General features: G+C 41.9%; 2 protein-coding genes across 2 annotated transcripts; both read right to left on the reverse strand.

The window, feature by feature from the left end:
• Window positions 1-419: 419 nt before the first annotated feature.
• On the reverse strand, window positions 420-10,165 carry LOC307247662 (high-affinity choline transporter 1-like; the record flags this gene model as incomplete). Its single annotated transcript, XM_080024693.1, has 8 exons — window positions 420-543; window positions 1,352-1,773; window positions 2,493-2,732; window positions 5,132-5,275; window positions 6,237-6,385; window positions 6,975-7,130; window positions 7,461-7,577; window positions 9,982-10,165. The coding sequence occupies 8 exons, from the start codon at window positions 10,163-10,165 to the stop codon at window positions 420-422; spliced, it is 1,536 nt and encodes a 511-aa protein (XP_079880819.1).
• A 2,990-nt stretch (window positions 10,166-13,155) lies between these two features.
• On the reverse strand, window positions 13,156-16,761 carry LOC307247663 (high affinity choline transporter 1-like; the record flags this gene model as incomplete). Its single annotated transcript, XM_080024694.1, has 5 exons — window positions 13,156-13,713; window positions 14,330-14,547; window positions 15,125-15,278; window positions 15,609-15,752; window positions 16,621-16,761. The coding sequence occupies 5 exons, from the start codon at window positions 16,759-16,761 to the stop codon at window positions 13,156-13,158; spliced, it is 1,215 nt and encodes a 404-aa protein (XP_079880820.1).
• Between the last annotated feature and the right edge of the window lie 2,715 nt (window positions 16,762-19,476).

The raw sequence follows: 19,476 nt of genomic DNA on the forward strand, positions 1-19,476 counted from the left end.
CAGTTTCCTTATTGAACGAAACGAGAAACACGGTGCGAAACGGGGAAACTTCCTCACTCTCTTTCCTACCCATTACCCTCTATCCCCCTTTACTCTTCTCCACCTCCATCTCATGAGTCTCTATCCCTTTTTGCTTGAGACACTGTGAGTTTTGCTGGAGTCAGTCAGTCAGTCATCCATCAGCTAGTCCATCATGGCTCTGAACATCCCAAAAGCGATAGCGATGGTCTTCTTCTACCTGCTGGTCCTGGTAACCGGCGTCTGGGCTTCCTTCCAATCCAAAAAAAGAGAAGAAGAAGAGATCGGCTGACCAAAAGGAGATGACCCTGCTGGGCAACAGTAGGATCAGCCAGCTGGTGGGAATCTTCACTATGACAGGTCAGCTTTCTGATCAACCACACCTTTATGTTGCTCTACTCTTACTTTCTCATGACTCTGTTAATCCTTCTGAATTCCACACGGCAGCACACGTTAACACTGCTGAGGTTACAGGTTCTACTACTACTGAGGTCTCTCTTGCTGAACATGTTTCCGCTCAAGTTACTGAGATGTTCAACAAGAAATCCAACAAAAAACACAACATAAGAAGACCCAGGATGAATGCAACCCATTTTTAATATCAAAATACAAAATGGCATTACATAAAAATAAGATCTTCATCCGTTCATGTTTTTGAACTTGATGTTGGCAGTGAGTTTCAGGAATGTACAGAGGAAGAAATAGTACTGGAAATCCTTACCTAACTAACAGTTTGGCTGCTGAAGAATTGACTTGACAAGTAGGAGTGATGGTGTGTAGTTACGGGAAGTAGTGGTTTGTTATTTATGCGTGTCTACAGATGAGTAAACAAAAAAGTAAAACAGATAAAATCGCCAAATATACAGAAATAGCTACTTGAATAAGGAACACGGCTAGAGGACCCTTCCGGCAATGAGAATCCAGAAACCTTCTATATCAACAGTGGCTGTCCATCATCCTCAGGGCTCTTAACATTACATTAAGTCAATTGTCTATTAACAGCGGCTGTCCATCATTGGCTCTGAAGGCTCATGTTGGGGATCGTTTTCATACAATTTCCTATTTTCTTCCATAGCGCAACCTTCTACTGGTGGCGGGTCTTGGACTTTGGCTCTGAACTCTGGGGATGGTAGGTCAGGCGGTAGAGCTGGTGGTCTAGTGATCTAAAGGTTGCTGGTTCGATCCCAGGCTCCTCCTGCTAGCATGCTGTAGTGTCCTTGAGCAAGACACTTAACCCCTAATTGCTCCTGATGGCTGCGTCCGTCGGTGTTTGAACAATTGTAAGTCGCTTTGGATAAAAGCGTCTGCTAAATGACTAAAATGTAAATGTAACACGTCCCATCTCTCAGGGACGTGGCCCTTGCTGAAGAGCAGTGCAGCCAGGAAGGAGAATAGAAAGATGGAGGCTATGGAAGACAGCACACACACAGTATTTACAGGAAAGTTTTGGATGTGAACACCATCCTCCAGTCTGTCTCCTGGGAGGTGGATGGTAGCCGGCACTCCAAGCATCGGTTCTCCGCACAAGGCTTTCAACAACAAACTCACCACAAATCCCATAAGTGCCCCATATCCATTAGTTTGGTCAAAGAAAATAACGCAAACCAGTTGAGGAAACAAGAAGACATATAAAACAGTTACACCAATGAGCCAGAACTCCAAGATGCTATTCTTGAAAGTGGTCAGTGATGTACCAACGACACCAACCACGACCACCCCAGCACGGATCACCCACTGCAGCTCCCTCTGGGATGCCTGAAATGAGAGGAAAACCAAGACATGATGAAGTAATAGACTCTTGTAATAGTCTTCTTGTCCCTTCCTCTTAATCCTCTGCTGTGGTGACCCCATGCTGTGGCACCAGGTGTTACTACCACACAGCAGATCCGACAGGACATTGTGGCCACCAATGGTTCTGCACCTTCATTTTCTTACAGAGCTTGAATTCCTGATGCATTTATCACATCACTTCCTGATTTCTTGTTGAGGTAAATTTTCGCTTACTTGACAAAAAGAGCTTCCAGTGACACTCTGGATATTGATTGATATTTTTGTATGGATGGAATTTCTTGTTTATCCACTTTTTAGATAGATAGATAGATAGATAGATCGATTGGCGAAGTGTTAGTAGCATAGTGTTATAGCAGCTCACCTAACAAATAGGATAATAGAATAAAAAGGAGAAAAATAATAAATGTACGACATATTTGAAGAAAAAAGTTCAAAATATTTTTACATTAAGCAGTTTTTTTCACTTTTATCCAAAGCAACTTACAATTATTCAAACACCGACGGACGCAGCCATCAGGAGCAATTAGGGGTTAAGTGTATTGCTCAAGGACACTACAGCATGAGCCTGGGATCAAACCAGCAACCTTTAGATTACTAGACCACCAGCTCTACCTCCTGAGCTACCACCCCCCTATTTCTCAGTGCAGGTTATAGTCTTGGAGAACAACTACATTTTTCCTCACCCGGTTCCTCAGGATGTTTTTGTAGATGTTTGAGGTGAATATGGAGGCTGCAGACAGTAAGATTGAGTCAGCTGATGACATCACAGCGGCAGCCACAGCTCCGATACCGATGATGGAGATGTAGGAGGGGGTGAGGTAGTTCAGGGTGAGGGGCAGAATCATAGCTGCCTGTCCACTTTCAAAAGGAGATAGAGGACCATAGGAGGTCTGGTTCCAATCTGAGGCACAGATAGAAGAAGTCTTGAGACGGATAAAGATGGCAAATAGTCAAACAGTGTTTGCCCTTGGGACTAAGTAATTTGGCCTGGGATCAGGGTGGCTGTAAACCTGTTGTGAGTCAGAGCAATCAACGAGCAACACGTAAATCAACCATCCCCATTTTATGAGAGTAATTTTGTTTCAGAGCCTTTGTACTTTTAATCCGGTAAAAGGTCTGAATACTTCCATCAGTATGTGAGTGAAAGTATTGTTGAAGTGTCAGCTGAGTTTAATGGGGAATCTCTCAAGGACTAGAAAGGAAGCAGAAGAGTCAAGGGGGTGTTAGATAAATCCTTAGTTTCCATCACAGTTTCCATAATGGACTTTCTATATGAATGATCATTTCAGTGTGGAAAAGTTAAAAGCGACAAAATAAGAAAACATTTCACTAACTCATTTTAAGAACTTAAATCAAAAAAACCTATAAAAATATTAAAATGGCTTACATTAAAATACAAAAAAACATCAAAGCATTTACATCTAATTCTATAGCATTCTATGGTGTGTAAAAGTTGATACCTGCAGATGCAGCCATGACTCCAAATATAGTTGGTGGAATTGCAAATATTATTATATTGACTGCAGCAGCGTAACAGTTGATCTGGGCTGTTTTTGAGGACGAGGCAGACAAGGTCCTTTGGTGCAAAGATTGGCAGCAGAAGGTTCCCATAGCCTTCAAAAGAGCTTTAGAAGTTTTTCACTCTTCACCACTCAATCCAAGTCTTAAAAATACACAGAGTGCCAACATGGTAATAATAAAAATAACATTTGGGACTAAGGTGCTTTTTTGTGTAAATGGACATTATGACTGGAGAGTATATATATTTTCACCAGGTGTATTTACATATTGGACAAATTTCTTCTGGCGAGGTTTGGTGCACTTCTGTATAGCCTATAAGCATTAAAAAATAAAAAGCTTTTCAGTCTGGGAAAAAAGGGAGAATAAAAAGTAATAATGGAATGAAATATGATATAAAACATATACAATTCGCCAAAGATATACAACTGATTTGTAAGATATAGAAATGTGATAATATGCACAAGAAAAAATATTGTTGTGTTACATAGGTTAAAAATAAAATAATAGATAAATAATAGATAAATTATAATGTGAAAAATAGCTGCAGGCATACATTGGATAATGTGGTAGCCTTTAGCCTGTGTTGTTCTCTCTTCTCTTGTGATGCATAGCAGTCTAGTTATCAATCATTTCCATTGGGCTTCATGCGATACATCATTGTGGTGGACCAAGGGGCATGGTTAAGCCGCAGCTGCAGACGACAGCGTGGCTTCTTTCCGCGGCCGCACAGCTGCCTTGAATCAACCTAATCGGCTCCCGGGCAGAGCTGACTGGTCCAGTCCGTGGGCAGAGAGTTTTCTAAATGTTTGTTTGTCTTGCAGAGGGGATCGGCACACAGGCTCATCAGCTACCAGGAGACAGCCTGGAGCATCACTCCTCCTGCGCCCAGACTGATTATAATTATAATTGTTTATTATTTATCCTTTTGGCCAGCGAGCCCTTCTGTTCCCGCCTGTCATAAAAACTCGCCATGTCGGCAATCAAGTGCAAGAAAGACTCCATCTCCCCCCTCCACCCGTACCTGTGGGTAGAGACTCCCATAGTCATTAAGTTGCTGTGCCTCAAAGTCTTTTCCACTGCCTATCCAGACGGAGACCTCATTGCACGTTGCTGACAGAAGCGAGGTAATGAAAGTGCACATATGACCAGACACAATATTTTTTGTCTTGATATTGGAGATCCACATATACAGACATTGGGTATCACATTCCATTCCGTGCTCAAGTACTTCCAGTCAAGCTCATAAAAATGTTCTGATACCAACACAGATCAGTTGTAAATTACAGCAACAGAATTCCAGTAGTAAAAAGCAGGAGACTGTACCCCGTCTGCACACATTCGCATTGGTAATTAAACATCCTAGTATACAGGTTCATCAGCATAGTAATAAAAAAATTGAATAAACAATATGGCCAAAATAGAGGATTTCAAGAGAAGATGGTGGTGGGCCTAACATGGAGCCTGGAGGAACACCATATGTAATGACTCCTAAAGCACATGGTGACTTAGATTCTGTTCGATAGAGGCATTGTGATGAGTTAGGAGCTGAACAGGTGTGAACAGTGTCCTTATTGGACAAAAGTATTGTGCACACTGGCACAATTTTATACACACACATTTGTATACAACGTGCTGGATTGAGCCAAAAGGAATTGTAATTTGTCATATCAGCAGGAAAAAAAAAAATGAACTTACAATATAAAGCAAGCAATACATTTTCAACCTGCTGCTCTAACTGTAACTTTAGATTAATTAAATTAACATATTTAAAATATCTTGACAGAAGCTTTTTCCTTCTCACCATAGCTAAGAAAGTATCCATCTTCATCCAGGCTGTGCTGGTGTCCAGTGTACCGAGCCAGGAGGTGTGGGAGGTGTTGGACAACGTCATATTGGTGATGTCAGAGGAAGCAGGGTTCATGACAACAAAGGGAACGCACAACCACTGCATGGAGACAAACAATATATAACTGCTTAACTGAAGTGTCTGTAATTAAATTTTAATAATCTGAAGGATAAATCACTTTCCCTAAGGCTGTGAAAGCTTACTTTGTCTATAGAAACATTACATCTGCAGATTCTGAGTGTCTCTGTACTTGATACACTGACAAGAAATGCACACAAAAACTGATGCGGGGGTTCCATTGCACTTTTTCAAGTGCAATGGAAAGCATATTCATAGACCCGAATAATGTTTCCTCCATGTGGTCTAACAGCAAGCAAGCTGTGTTCTCAGGTAAACGCTGCACTTTGTGTGAGAAAGTTGTTGCCTATGTTTCTAAAGAAGTGAACTACTTTAGAAGCACCTGAGTTGTCCTCGATGTAAAGAAAATTGTTTTGGAAATATGAGTGGGTTAGAATAGTGTTACTCCAAAAGCTGTTGACAAATGGAAACACTGCATCTCTGTTTAATGTCCGCCTGCAGATCATTGTTTTTATTTCACTCAAATGCAAATACCTCACCATGCAACAACACAATTTTTTTCACAAGGTGATCCAACTTTGGGTAAACTGTTCAACCAATATTTTGCTTTCAAAATGACCATTATTGTTTTCAGTTCAACAATTTTTCTCCTGGTGATATAATGTTTCGTTGCAACGTGAAGACAAATGTCATTCTAGATTAGCATTTTTAAGATAGACAAGTGCCAAGGCAGTGATATGTCATTGCTCACCAGCTTGGCCAGTTTTTCTTGATGTGCACCAGAACACTGTTAAATCACACTTTTGACCGATCTGCTGAATCATTGGCAAGCTTCACAAATGCACGGGGAGTCATTGATATATAGGCTATGTATGTTTTTAATGTTTGTGATTTGTATCTTTAAAGCCTTATTTAAAATGAAACTAAGGTCTTGTAAGGTTGCACAAGTATACGTATTTCCAGCTCCTCTGATGAGACTCACCAGACTGACGAAGATGAGAATGAGCTGTATGACATCTGTGTAGGCCACAGAGTACAGCCCTCCCAGCAGGGTGTAGGTGACGGCCACTGCAGCAGAGATCCAGATGCTCACAGTGTAGGGTACATCCAGAATCACACTCATGCTGGAGCCTGACACACACACACACGACACGGTTTAACTGTTTTGTATAAACACATGATCCCAGTTAATTTCAAGAAGTTAGCAAGTGCAGGTAAGATATTGTTTTTTGGGAACTATTGTGCAGCAGTATACGGACTTTGTCTTATCAAGCATCACTTGTAACAGCGGTCAAGTTTGCTTCCTCTGCTGGCTCCCCCTTCCCACAGCTGACATCCATGAGATGGATAGATCTGTTCTGAGCTTCAGGAATGGAACCTGGAGTGGTTCTTCTTCATCCTCTTCAATGTGTTGTGTTTCAGATGCTCTTCACCAATGTTTAAATGCCCAGTTCTTCTGGTGAGATCCTGTCGCCTTCCTGTTCAACTTGTACCAATCTGGATGTTCTCCTCTGACCTGTCGTTAAAAGCAGTGTTGCCACTACTGTACTGTGAACTACTGTTCGCACAACATTTTTGTTTTTTGCACCGTTCTCTGTAAACGTTACAGATTATTGAGGTGAAAGGTCAGAGCAGTTTATTGAGACAGACATAAAGACATTTGACCTTTCAGACAAACGTTCAAGTCACAAACACCTTGAATGGTAATTCTAGTGCTTACCTAACCCAATAAGGGTACATGGTATCCACACCAGGTCAGTTACAAGTGATAATACTGCCATTAGTCCTGTAATTACTTTTCCATATTTGATCTGGAAAGGGTCCAACATGGTCACATATCTTCGGTCTCTCATTCGCTTGGCAAAGAAAAGTCCACCTCAATGAAACAAAGACAGACATTTTGTTTGTGAGAAATGCCATTAACATTGAATATTTGTGATTATAGATCACTCGTCTTGCAAAGCAGACAGCAGCAGATATTTTGAAAACATCAGTTTATTGTTGAGAGTGGCAAGGTCTAACAAGTTGAATGCACTGACGAGCAACAGGCACAGCAACCTCTGATCCTGGGCCCAATTACCTAGACCCAAGACAGGTGTGGCTGGTTGAACCACACCATCCCCACACCACAGTAACTCTTCAAAAGATGACTTGCTTTAGAACATTTTAACAAATTTGTGTTATCGAGTTCAGTCCTTACACTTACAGATAATATAGCAGGAAACATTTCCTGCCGAGATGATGGCGACCTGTGCCAGTCCCAGCGAGGGTGTGTAGGCTGCCTCTGCTAGTCCATTAATGAAGCCCCCTCCGATCCACGTAGCTATAAGACAGTAAACAAAACATATACAAACACACATGCTTAAATTAAACTTAAAGCCACAAGCAGTACCTTTGGACAGTGAGTGAGCAACTGATGAAGCAAGCCATTGAAACATCACAACAACCAACACTGTGCCTGCTCCTCCTCCACGAGGCTTCTTAGCTTTTTTAGCAGAGGTCTTGTAATGTAAGTCATTGCCAACAGAATGTCAATAGTTTCACAAACTTCCATGAAATTAGTTTGGTAATATAAATGGGGTAGTTGATGGTGTGGTGAATGACAGTATAAGAATAACACAGTCAAATAACACATATAAAAACAAGCACCACGTGTTTTTGTATATACCCCGCGGCCCTCTGGCTTCTCTAGGGGCCCGGGGGTCTTCTGTGGCCGCAGGGCAGGGTGCTCAGGGCTTTCCTGAAGACGTAGGATGTCTACAAGGCTGCAGAGTTCGGGAGGCTTCGGGGCCGTTTCCGCTGCTTGGAGGCACCACAACAAAATACGGCCCGTCTACATCAGTACCAATGGGGATAAGTCATGTACACTCGCCGGTGGAAACACACACACACACACACACACACACATACAGGCGGTCCAATCACACAACACACGCACACACCACCACACCCGCTTCGAGTGCACCCCAGCACCCTCCTGGTTGCATTCCTCTCCTTTCCTCCCTCATTTACTGCCATAACTACGACAGGAAGTGGCCACGTGACCAGTTGTAGTTCCAGTTTTCCTGGACTTAATTCACTGTTTTTCAATACATGTCATCCATTGTTCATGTTTTTGTGTAAATGTTGTTTGTTTCTATGTTTATTTGTTTCACCCGTGGTGATTCTCCCCCTCTTGAAGTTGTGATCAGATGTTTATAAACCCAAACATGATGAATAGTTCTCCAAAGAGGGGGGTTGGTGGCGGCTCTCCATAACCAAAACTGTGCTCTTGTCATCCTACAGGTCGTCCACAGGACAGAGTTATTGCAGCAGATGTTGATGATTTAAGAATTAATAAAGGGTTACATTGCAGGTTGAGAACTCCACTTGCAGACTAACTCTGTCCTAGATGCGATGGCATACAAATACAAATACTCTTTGTTGTATGCCTAGCACACTGACAGAACAGGTAAAAAATAAAATTAAAAAAATGAAATGCATTTATAAGAGGTACCATGCCCAGACATTCCAGTGATCTGTAAATCATATTTTGACATTATTATAATAATTTTTATTACTGTCACAGCATCTATAGGTTACGGAATGTACAGCAGTCTGTGGTTTTCCAAAAGCAACTTTTTGAAACTTTGAATAATTCTTTGTACAAATGTTGATTAAAACGGTTCTTTAATTCCTATTAAACTCAAAAAATGTCGAAAAAAAACATGTAAAAGTTACAGGTAAAAGCGATAAAGTAGTTAATATTGGCATTAAACCAAAGATGTCATAATTTTTATTTTGTAATACAGGTACTCCTCACTTAACGACCTGCCAGTTTAATGACGGTTCGGACTCAGGACCAGCTCTCCAACCAGTCTGTATTGTGCAATGCGTACAATACCCTGGCGTGAGCGGCGTCTCAGCGTCAGGCATCTCATCGCCCATCACCATTCTCAGTCTCAGTCTCGTTCCGGGCGGAACCCGGTCGTTTAGTAAGGAGTACCTGTATTAAGATTCAGTGAGATCTAGAATTTGTGATGAAATAAAATTTAAAAATCCATATTTTATTTAAGTACTAAATTAACTGTGTGTGGAAGAGTAAGTCTTATTATAGATTTACTCATTCTCTTCAAATATTTTATTTTTCTAAATTTCCTTATTGAACAAAACAAAAAAACCTACTTCTGCACAGGCAGGTGAGGCTCAGCTCAGGACGTGACCCATTCACACCGGAATCTAATATCGGCCACATTTAAAAAATAATGTGAACAGCCAAACAAAAACATTGGATCTGAGCAATAAATCTGAATTGAGCACTCAGGCCTGCAGTGTCTGAAGGCCTAAGTGAAGCTGACCTGACCTCTAAACTGTATGCAGATAAACATCACACTTTTCTTCAGAACGTGAAGTAAGATCACTCTCTAGTGGACTTTTTTACAGTTACTACGTAATAAAAATTCCCTGTGAAAAAGTTTGGAAATCCTTCTGAATTGTTCATTGTTACCTTTCAAAAAATATGAAAACTAACACTCAGACCGAGGTGATTTACGGATGAGATTGCAGCTTCAGGTGATTCCAGGCTGAACAATTGTTTTATTCTAAACGATCTGACTGTGGTGGATCAAGTTAAAATCACGGATGGATGAAGATATTATATTTCGGAAATGGGGAATTCAGAAGGATGAACAGAACCACAAGGAAGTAAGAAAAGATCAACATTAAGGCGTGTTGATCAGAAAACTGACCTGTCGTGGTGAAGATTCCCACCAGCTGGCTGATCCTACGGTTGCCCAGCAGGGTCATCTCCATTGGGTCGGCCGATCTCTTCTTCTTCTCTTTTTTGGATTTGAAGGAAGCCCAGATGCCGGTTCCCAGGACCAGCAGGTAGAAGAAGACCATGGCTATCACTCCTGGGACATTAAGAGCCATGATGGACCAGCTGATGGATGACTGACTGACTCCAGCTGAAGTCACAGTGTCTGACTGAAGAGGTAAGAAAATGCAGAAGCTTTCTCAGTCGCATTTAGTTATTTTGTAGAAAGGATGTAGATCTAAGCTTGCGGTGCCTTTTTAAAATTTGTTAGCCTTGAGGGTCACGGTGGTAATTATATATGATGGTAATTTCGAGGATCAATAAAGGTAGGTTTTTCCAGTTTGACAGCTTTCCTGTGAAACAGTTTCATCCAGTCCTCAGAGCCTCCATCACCAGAGAGACACAGAGCAGAGACTCAGAGTCTCTGCTCTGTGAGTTCATTGTGGAGGGAGAGGCCGGTATTGACGGCTCTGCAGCGACTGAGAGAGAGATTGAGAAAGTCTCTCTCTTACAGAAATGCAGGGTTTATTATTTACAGGTAAAGAGTATTCATACAAAATCAATCCAGTTTTTACCAAATTAAGTCCCAAAGCAACGGAAGAAGTGAATGACAGGGCACGGGACACACAGAACATTTTTGTTTTTCGTTCAATTCGGAAATGAAGGAAAAAAAATTCATGTCAAATAAAAACGCACTGTTTTTAATTGATTTGTTGGGAGACACAGGAATGGGCACAGCAGCAGAGTGGAGATCGCACCCTCTGTTACACAATGCACTGTTCCAATCCAAGGTGGAAGACGTTTGTTTTTCATTCATTTCAGTTCATGTAAGAAAATTTGAAAATGAAATCTCAATCAGTTTTAAAAACAATTGCAAATATAAAAAAGTATCTACGTTTCTGTGACTACGTTCAGAGAACAAAATTTAGTCTTCCACTCTGCCTGAGTTTTACCTCTCTTTGAAAGAGGACCGATTGGTCAGTTTGGATCCACCTTCATCTGCGGCAAACCTTCTCAGTCATACAAATCAACAAGTCAAAGCACAGATCCAGGCTGAAGGACCATGGACCAACATGTGGATTTCTGACAATGTCACAGTTTTTATATCCTTGTGGCCGAGAGTAAAAGGTGCTTCCTTTTTGGCCTTGCGGCCGCAATAGCGTTTTCCTGGCTGTAACGGGTGTGGTTAGGACCCAATTGCAGCACAAAGACAGGCAGGGATATTTGGTTATGTCTTTTATTTGTAGGGCGGACGGAAGACAGGCCGGGGGGGAGCGAGTTGGTAGCGGGGAGTCAGTTAGGGGAATGCTGGAGAGTCTGGTGCAAGCATCAAAGACAATCTGGCAATGGGTGACTGGTGAGAGAGGCATATATAGTGCTTAGATTGCAGATCTGGAACAGCTGTGTGCGCAGGTGAACGGAGTTGGGCTAATGGGACAGGTAAGGACAGGGAGGGTACCTGTATTAAGATTCAGTGAGATCTATAATTCCTGAAGAAAAAAATTTAAATATATCCATATTTTATTTAAGTACTAAATGAACTGTGTGGGAAGAGTAATTTTTATTATAGATTTACTCTCTTCAAATGTTTAATTTTTCTAAACTTCCTTATTGAACAAAACAAAAAAAACTACTTCTGCACATGCAGGTGAGGCTCAGTTCAGGACGTGACACGTTCACACCGTAATCTGATATTGGCCACATTTAAAGAATAATGTGAACAGCCAAACAAAAACATTGGATCTGAGCAATAAATCTGAATTGAGCACTAAGGCCTGCAGTGTGTGAAGGCCTAAGTGAAGCTGACCTGACCTCTAAACTGTATGAATATAAACATCACACTTTTCTTCAGAACGTAAAGCAAGATCACCCTCTAGTGGACTTTTTTTACAGTTACTACGTAATAAAAATTCCCTGTAAAAAAGTTTGGAAATCCTTCTGAATTGTTCATTGTTACCTTTCAAAAAATATGACAACTAACACTCAGACCTAGGTGATTTACTTATAGGTTGCAGCGTCAGGTGACTGTAATTCCAGGGTTGAACAATTTATTTATTCTAAACTATGGGACTGTGGTGGCTGTTCTGTCTGGAGTTAACAACCATGGCTCCTCTAAAGAGGTGTCCGAGAACATCAGAATCAAGACAGTTCACTTCCAACCAAAAGGAGAAGAAAACAAAAAACTCACGTTATCAGATCACGGCAGATAAAGAACAGCTTAAGTCAAAACCCAAAGAAGGATCCAGATGGACAGTCAGCCATCAGCTGGTCCATCATGGCTCTGAAAGTCCCAGGAGTGAGAGCAATAGTCGTCTTCTACCTGCTGGTCCTGGGAACCGGCGTCTGGGCTGTCTTCAAATCCGAAAAAGAGAAGAAGAGATTGGCCGACCAAATGGAGATGACCCTGCTGGGCAACCGCAGGATCAGCCAGCTGGTGGTAATCTTCACCATGACACGTCAGCTTTCTGATCAACCACACCTTTATGTTTCTCTATTCATACTTTCTCATGCTTCTGTTCACGCGTCTGAATTCCACACGGCAGCACACGTTAACACTGCTGAGGTTACAGGTTCTACTGCTACTGAGATCCCTCTTGCTAAACATGTTTCCCCTCCAGTTACAGATGAGATGTTCAACAAGAGATCCAACAAAAGACACTATATGAGAAGACCCAGGATGAATGTAACCTTTTTTAATATCAAAATATAAAACGGCATGACATAAATACATCATCCGTCCATGCTTTTGAACTTGTTGGGAGTGAGTTTGAGTAATGTGCAGAGGAAGTAGTATTGGAAATCCTTAATTAAGTAGGGATTGGGCTGTCGAAGAATTGACTTGACAAGTAGAAGTAGTGATGGTGTGTAGATATGTGAATTTCTAATTTATTATTTGTGCGTGTCTGCAGACAATTAAACAAAAAAGTAAAATAATTAAAATCGCCAAAAACACAGAAATTGTTGCTGAAATAATAAGGGCTCATAGAGTTAGAGATTAGATGAGAGATGGAGTGTTTAGAGAGCATATTTAATCCTCTTACAACCAAACCCTTCTGGCAAAGAGAATCCAGAAACCTTCGATATCAACAGTGGCTGTCCATCATCCTCAGGAATCTGCATCTTCATTGGAGTCCATCATTGGCTCTAAAGCCTCTTGTTGTGGATCCTTTTCATCCAATTTCCCATTGTCGCCCATAACACCACCTGCTACTGGAGGCGAGTCTTGGAGTTTGGCTTTGAACACGTCCCATCTCTCAGGGACGAGGCCTTTGCTGAAGAGCAGTGCAGCCAGGAAGGAGAATAGAAAGATGGAGGCTATGGAAGACAGCACACACACAGTATTTACTGGAAAGTTTTGGATGTGAACACCATCCTCCAGTCTGTCTCCTGGGAGGTGGATGGTAGCCGGCACTCCTAGCATCGGTTCTCCGCACAAGGCTTTCAACAACAAACTCACCGCAAGTCCCATAATAGCCCCATATCCATTGGATTGGTCAAAGAAAATAACGCAAACCAGTTGAGGAAAAATGAAGACATATAAAACAGTTACACCAATGAGCCAGAACTCCAAGATGCTATTTTGGAAAGTGGTCAGAGATGTTCCAACGACACCAACCACGACCACCCCAGCACGGATCACCCACTGCAGCTCCCTCTGGGATGCCTGAAATGAGAGGAAAAACCAAGACATGATGAAGTAATAGACTCTTGTAATAGTCTTCTGGTCCCTTCCTCTTAATCCTCTGCTGTGGTGACCCCATGCTGTGGCACCAGGTGTTACTACCACACAGCAGATCCGGCAAGACATTGTAAAACCTCAGCTATGACTTGACAGAAGAGCCACTGTGGCCACCAATGGTTCTGCACCATCATTTTCTTACAGAGCTTGAATTCCTGATGCACTTATGACATCACTTCCTGATTTCTTGTTGAAGTAAATTTAAATTTCACTGGACAGAAAGAGCTTCCAGTGACACTCTGGACACGTCTTGTGGATGGATATATTTTCTTGTTTTTCCAGTTGGTTTTTAGATAGATAGATAGATAGATAGATAGATAGATAGATAGATAGATAGATAGATGGATAGATAGATAGATAGGTAGATAGATAGATAGATGGGCGAAGTGTTAATAGCATAGTGTTATAGCAGCTCACATAACAAAAAGGGTAGTAGAATATAAGGAGAAAAAAATAATTGTACTACATAAGAGAAAGAAAAGGTTCAAAATATTTCTCAGTGCAGGTTATAGTCTTGGATAACAACAACATGTTCCCTCACCTGGTTCCTCAGGATGTTCTTGTAGATGTTTGAGGTGAAGATGGAGGCTGCAGACAGTAAGATTGAGTCAGCCGATGACATCACAGCGGCAGCCACAGCTCCGATGCCGATGATGGCGATGTAGGAGGGGGTGAGGTAGTTCAGGGTGAGGGGCAGGATCATAGCTGCCTGTCCACTTTCAAAAGGAGACAGAGAACCGTAGGAGGTCTGGTTCCAATCTGAGGTACAAATAGAAGAAATCTTGAGACAGATATTTTCTTGGCAAATAGCCCAGCAGTGTTTGCCCTTGTGGTGTGGTTTAAACAGCCACACCTTTCTTGGGTCTCAGTAATTGGGTCCGGGATCAGAGTGGATGTACGCCCCCAGTCAGAGCAATCAACGAGCAACAGGTAAATCAACCATTCCCATTTTACAAGAGTCATTTTGTTTCAGTGTCTTTGTACTTTTAATCCGGTAAAAGGTCTGAATACTTCCACCACTATGTGAGTGGAAGTATTATTGATGTGTCAGTTGAGTTTACTGGGGAATCTCTCAAGGAATAGAAAGGAAGAAGAAGAATCAAGGGGGTGTCTGATAAATCCTTAGTTTCCATCACAGATTCCAGAAGGAACTTTCTATACGAATGATCATTTCAGTGTGGAAATGTAAAAATCAACGAAAAAAGTAAACATTTCACAAACTCAATTTTAGACGTAAATAGTTAAAAATTAACATAGTAACACAAATAGTTAAAAAAAACATTCAAAGCATCTATATCTAATTCTATAGCATTCTGTAGTGTGTAAAAGTTGATACCTGCAGATGCAGCCATGACTCCAAATATAGTTGGTGGAATTGCAAATATTATTATATTGACTGCAGCAGCGTAACAGTTGATCTGGGCTGTCTTTGAGGACGAGGCAGACAAGGTCCTTTGGTGCAAAGATTGGGAGCAGAAGGTTCCCAGAGCCTTCAAAAGAAGATAGAAGTTTTTCACTCTCCACCATTGGGTATCACATTCCATTCCGTGCTCAAGTACTCCCAGTCAAGCTCATAAAAATGTTCTGATACCAAAACAGATCAGTTGTAAATTACAGCAACAGAATTCCAGTCGTAAAAAACAGCAGACTGTACACCGTCTGCACATATTGGCATTTGTCATTTCAGCAGGAAAAATAATAAATGTTAACTAACAATATAAAGCAAACAATACATTTTCAACCTGCTGCTCTCACTGTTACTTTAGATTAATTCAATTCACACATTTAAAATATCTTGACAGAAGCTTTTTCCTTCTCACCATAGCTAAGAAAGTATCCATCTTCATCAAGGCTGTGCTGGTGTCCAGTGTACTGAGCCAGGAGGTGTGGGAGGTGTTGGACAACGTCATATTGGTGATGTCAGAGGAAGCAGGGTTCATGACAACAAAGGGAACGCACAACCACTGCATGGAGACAAACAATATATAACTGCTTAACTGAAGTGTCTGTAATTAAATTTTAATAATCTGAAGGATAAATCACTTTCCCTAAAGCTGTGAAAGCATATTCACAGACCAGAAGAATGTTTCCTCCATGTGGTCTAACAGCGAGCAAGCTGTGCTCTCAGGTAAACGCTGCACCATGGGTGAGAAAGTTGTTGCCTATGTTTCTAAAGAAGTAAACTACTTTAGAAGCACCTGAGTTGTCCTCGATGTAAAGAAAATTGTTTTGGAAATTTGAGTGGGTTAGAATAGTGTTACTCCAAAAGCTGTTGACAAATGGAAACACTGCATCTCTGTTTAATGTCTGCCTGCAGAACATTGTTTTATTTTTCACTCAAACGCAAATACCTCACCATGCAACAACACAATTTTTTTCACAAGGTGATCCAACTTTGGGTAAACTGTTCAACCAATATTTTGCTTTCAAAATGAGAATTATTGTTTTCAGTTCAACAATTTTGCTCCTTGTGATATAATTTTTCGTTGCAACGTGAAGACAAATGTCATTCTAGATTAGCATTTTTACGATAGCCCAAGTGCCAATTATGTTAATAAGGCAGTGATATGTCATTGCTCACCAGCTTGGCTACTTTCAGTTTCACAGAAACTTATTCTTGATGTGCACCAGAACACTGTTTAATCACACCTTTGACTGATCTGCTGCATCACTGGCAAGTTTCACAAATGCACGCGGAGTCACTGATATATAGGCTATATATGTTTTTAATATGTTTGTGATTTGTATCTATAAAGCCTTATTTAAATGAAACTTTAGGTCTTGTTAGGTTGCCCAAATGTACGTATTTCCAGCTCCTCTGATGAGACTCACCAGACTGACGAAGATGAGAATGAGCTGTATGACATCTGTGTAGGCCACAGAGTACAGCCCTCCCAGCAGGGTGTAGGTGACGGCCACTGCAGCAGAGATCCAGATGCTCACAGTGTAAGATACATCCAGAATCACACTCATGCTGGAGCCTGACCCCCACACACAAACACACACACACACACACACACACACACACACACACACACACACACACACACACACACACACACACACACACACACACACACACACACACATACACACACGGAGGACATGGTTTAACTGTTATGTATAAACACATGATCCCAGTTATTTTCAAGAAGTTAGTAAGTGCAGGTGAGACATTGTTTTTTGGGAACTATCATGCAGCAGCATCTGGACTTTGTCTTATCAAACATCACTGGTCAAGTTTGCTTCCACTGCTGGCTCCCCTTTCCCACAGCTGACATCCATAACATAGATGGATCTGTTCTGAGCTTCAGGAATGGAACCTGGAGTGGTTCTTCTTCATCCTCCTCAATGTTTTGTGTTTCAGATGCTCTTCACCAATGTTTAAATGCCTAGTTCTTCTGGTGAGATCCTGTCGCCTTCCTGTTCAACTTGTACCAATCTGGATGTTCTCCTCTGACCTGTCATTAAAAGCAGTGTTGCGACTACTGTACTGTGAACTACTGTTCACACAACATTTTTGTTTTTTGCACCATTCTCTGTAAACGTTACAGCATGTTGAGGTGAAAGGTCAGAGCAGTTTATTGAGACAGACATAAAGACGTTTGACTTTTCAGACAAACGTCCAAGTCACAAACACCTTGAATGGTAATTTTAGTGCTTACCTAACCCAATAAGGGTACATGGTATCCACACCAGGTCAGTTACAAGTGATAATACTGCCATTAGTCCTGTAATTACTTTTCCATATTTGATCTGGAAAGGGTCCAACATGGTCACATATCTTCGGTCTCTCATTGGCTTGGCAAAGAAAAGTCCACCTCAGTGAAACAAAGACAGACATTTTGTTTGTGAGACATTCCATGAACATTGAATATTTGTGATTAAAGATCACTCGTCTTGCAAAGCAGACACCAGCAGACATTTTGAAAACACACCAGTTTATTGTTGAGAGTGGCATGGTCTAACAAGTCGAGAGCCGATGCACACATGTCATGACAGAGGCTCTCCCAGTGTGTGGGGATGGGTGATTTACCTGTTGCTTGTTGAATGCACTGACGAGCAACAGGCGCAGCCACCTCTGATCCTGGGCCAAATTACCTCGACCCAAGACAGGTGTGGCTGCTTAAACCACACCATCCCCACACCACAGTAACTCTTCAAAAGATGACTTTCTTTACAACATTTTAAGGAATTTGAGTTATTGTGTGTTATCGTGTTGAGTCCTTACACTTACAGATAATAAAACAGGAAACGCTTCCTGCCGAGAGGACGGCGACCTGTGCCAGTCCCAGTGAGGGGGTATAGGCTGCCTCTGCTAGTCCATTAATGAAGCCCCCTCCGACACACGTAGCTACAAGACAGAAAACAAAACATATACAAACACACATGCTTAAATTAAACTTAAAGACACAAGCAGCAACATTGGACAGTGAGTGACGAATAGCAACTGATGAAGCAGGCCATAGAAACAGCACAACAACAACCAACACTGTGCCTGCTCCCCCTCCACGACGCTTCTTAGCCTTTGTAGCAGAGGTCTTGCAATGTAGGTCATTGCGAACATAATGTTTGTCAATACACTCACAAACTACCATGAAATTAGTTTGGCAATATAAATGGGGGAGTTGATGGTGTGGTGAATGACAGTATGAGAATAACACAGTCAAATAACACATACACAAACACGCTTAAATTAAACTTAAAGCCACAAGGACTAACATTGGACACTGAGGGGTGAATTCACAAAGCAATTACTCTGCTTTTGTGGCCACTAAACGTAATAATAGAAAAAGCGAGAGTCGAATTGCCAAAGTAGACACAGGACATGGTTTAACTGTTATGTATAAACACATGATCCCAGTTAGTTTCAAGAAATTAGTTAGTGTAGGTAAGACATTGTTTTTTCGGAACTATTCTGCAGCAGCATCTGGACTTGGAGAATTGTATTTAAATGAGGTATAATTCATAGATTTGGTGCAAAATTGGCCCCTTACGATGAAAATGAGCCTCATTGCAAATAGTGTCCACACGCAGTTAGCGTGAAAGTTTACGCGTCTGAATGATCGTCCGCAGAGAGCAGGTACAACTGAAATGCATTTATAACCCCCAGGCCTGCACCTGGGGGTTGGCTGTATGTGTTCGCCCTGGGGTGCGGGGTCTCCTCGTGCTCCCTGAGACTAGGTAATGCTCCTCAGGGTTGGGCGTGGGGGTTGCTCCACGGCCCTCTGGCTTCTCTAGGGGCCCGAGGGTCTTCTGTGGCCGCAGGGCAGGGTGCTCGGGGCTTTCCTGAAGACGTAGGATGTCTACAAGGCTGCAGAGTTCGAGGGGCTTCGGGGCCCCTTTCGGCTGCTTGGAGGCGCCGCAACATAATGCCGCCCATCTACATCAGTACCAATGGGGATAAGTCATGTACACTCACTGGTGTACATCTTACACACACACACACACACACACACACACACACACACACATACACACACACACACACACACACACACACACACACACACACACACACAGGCGGTCCAATCACACACACACACGCACAAACCACTACACCTGCTTCGAGTGTACCCCAGCACCCTCCTCCCTCATTTGCTGCCATAACTATGACAGGAAGTGGCCATGTGACCAGTTGTAGTTCCAGTTTTCCTGGACCTAATTCACTGTTTTTCAATACATGTT

Source organism: Zeus faber, assembly GCF_960531495.2.
Source record: "Zeus faber genome assembly, contig: SCAFFOLD_61, whole genome shotgun sequence".
Lineage (NCBI taxonomy): Eukaryota > Metazoa > Chordata > Actinopteri > Zeiformes > Zeidae > Zeus > Zeus faber.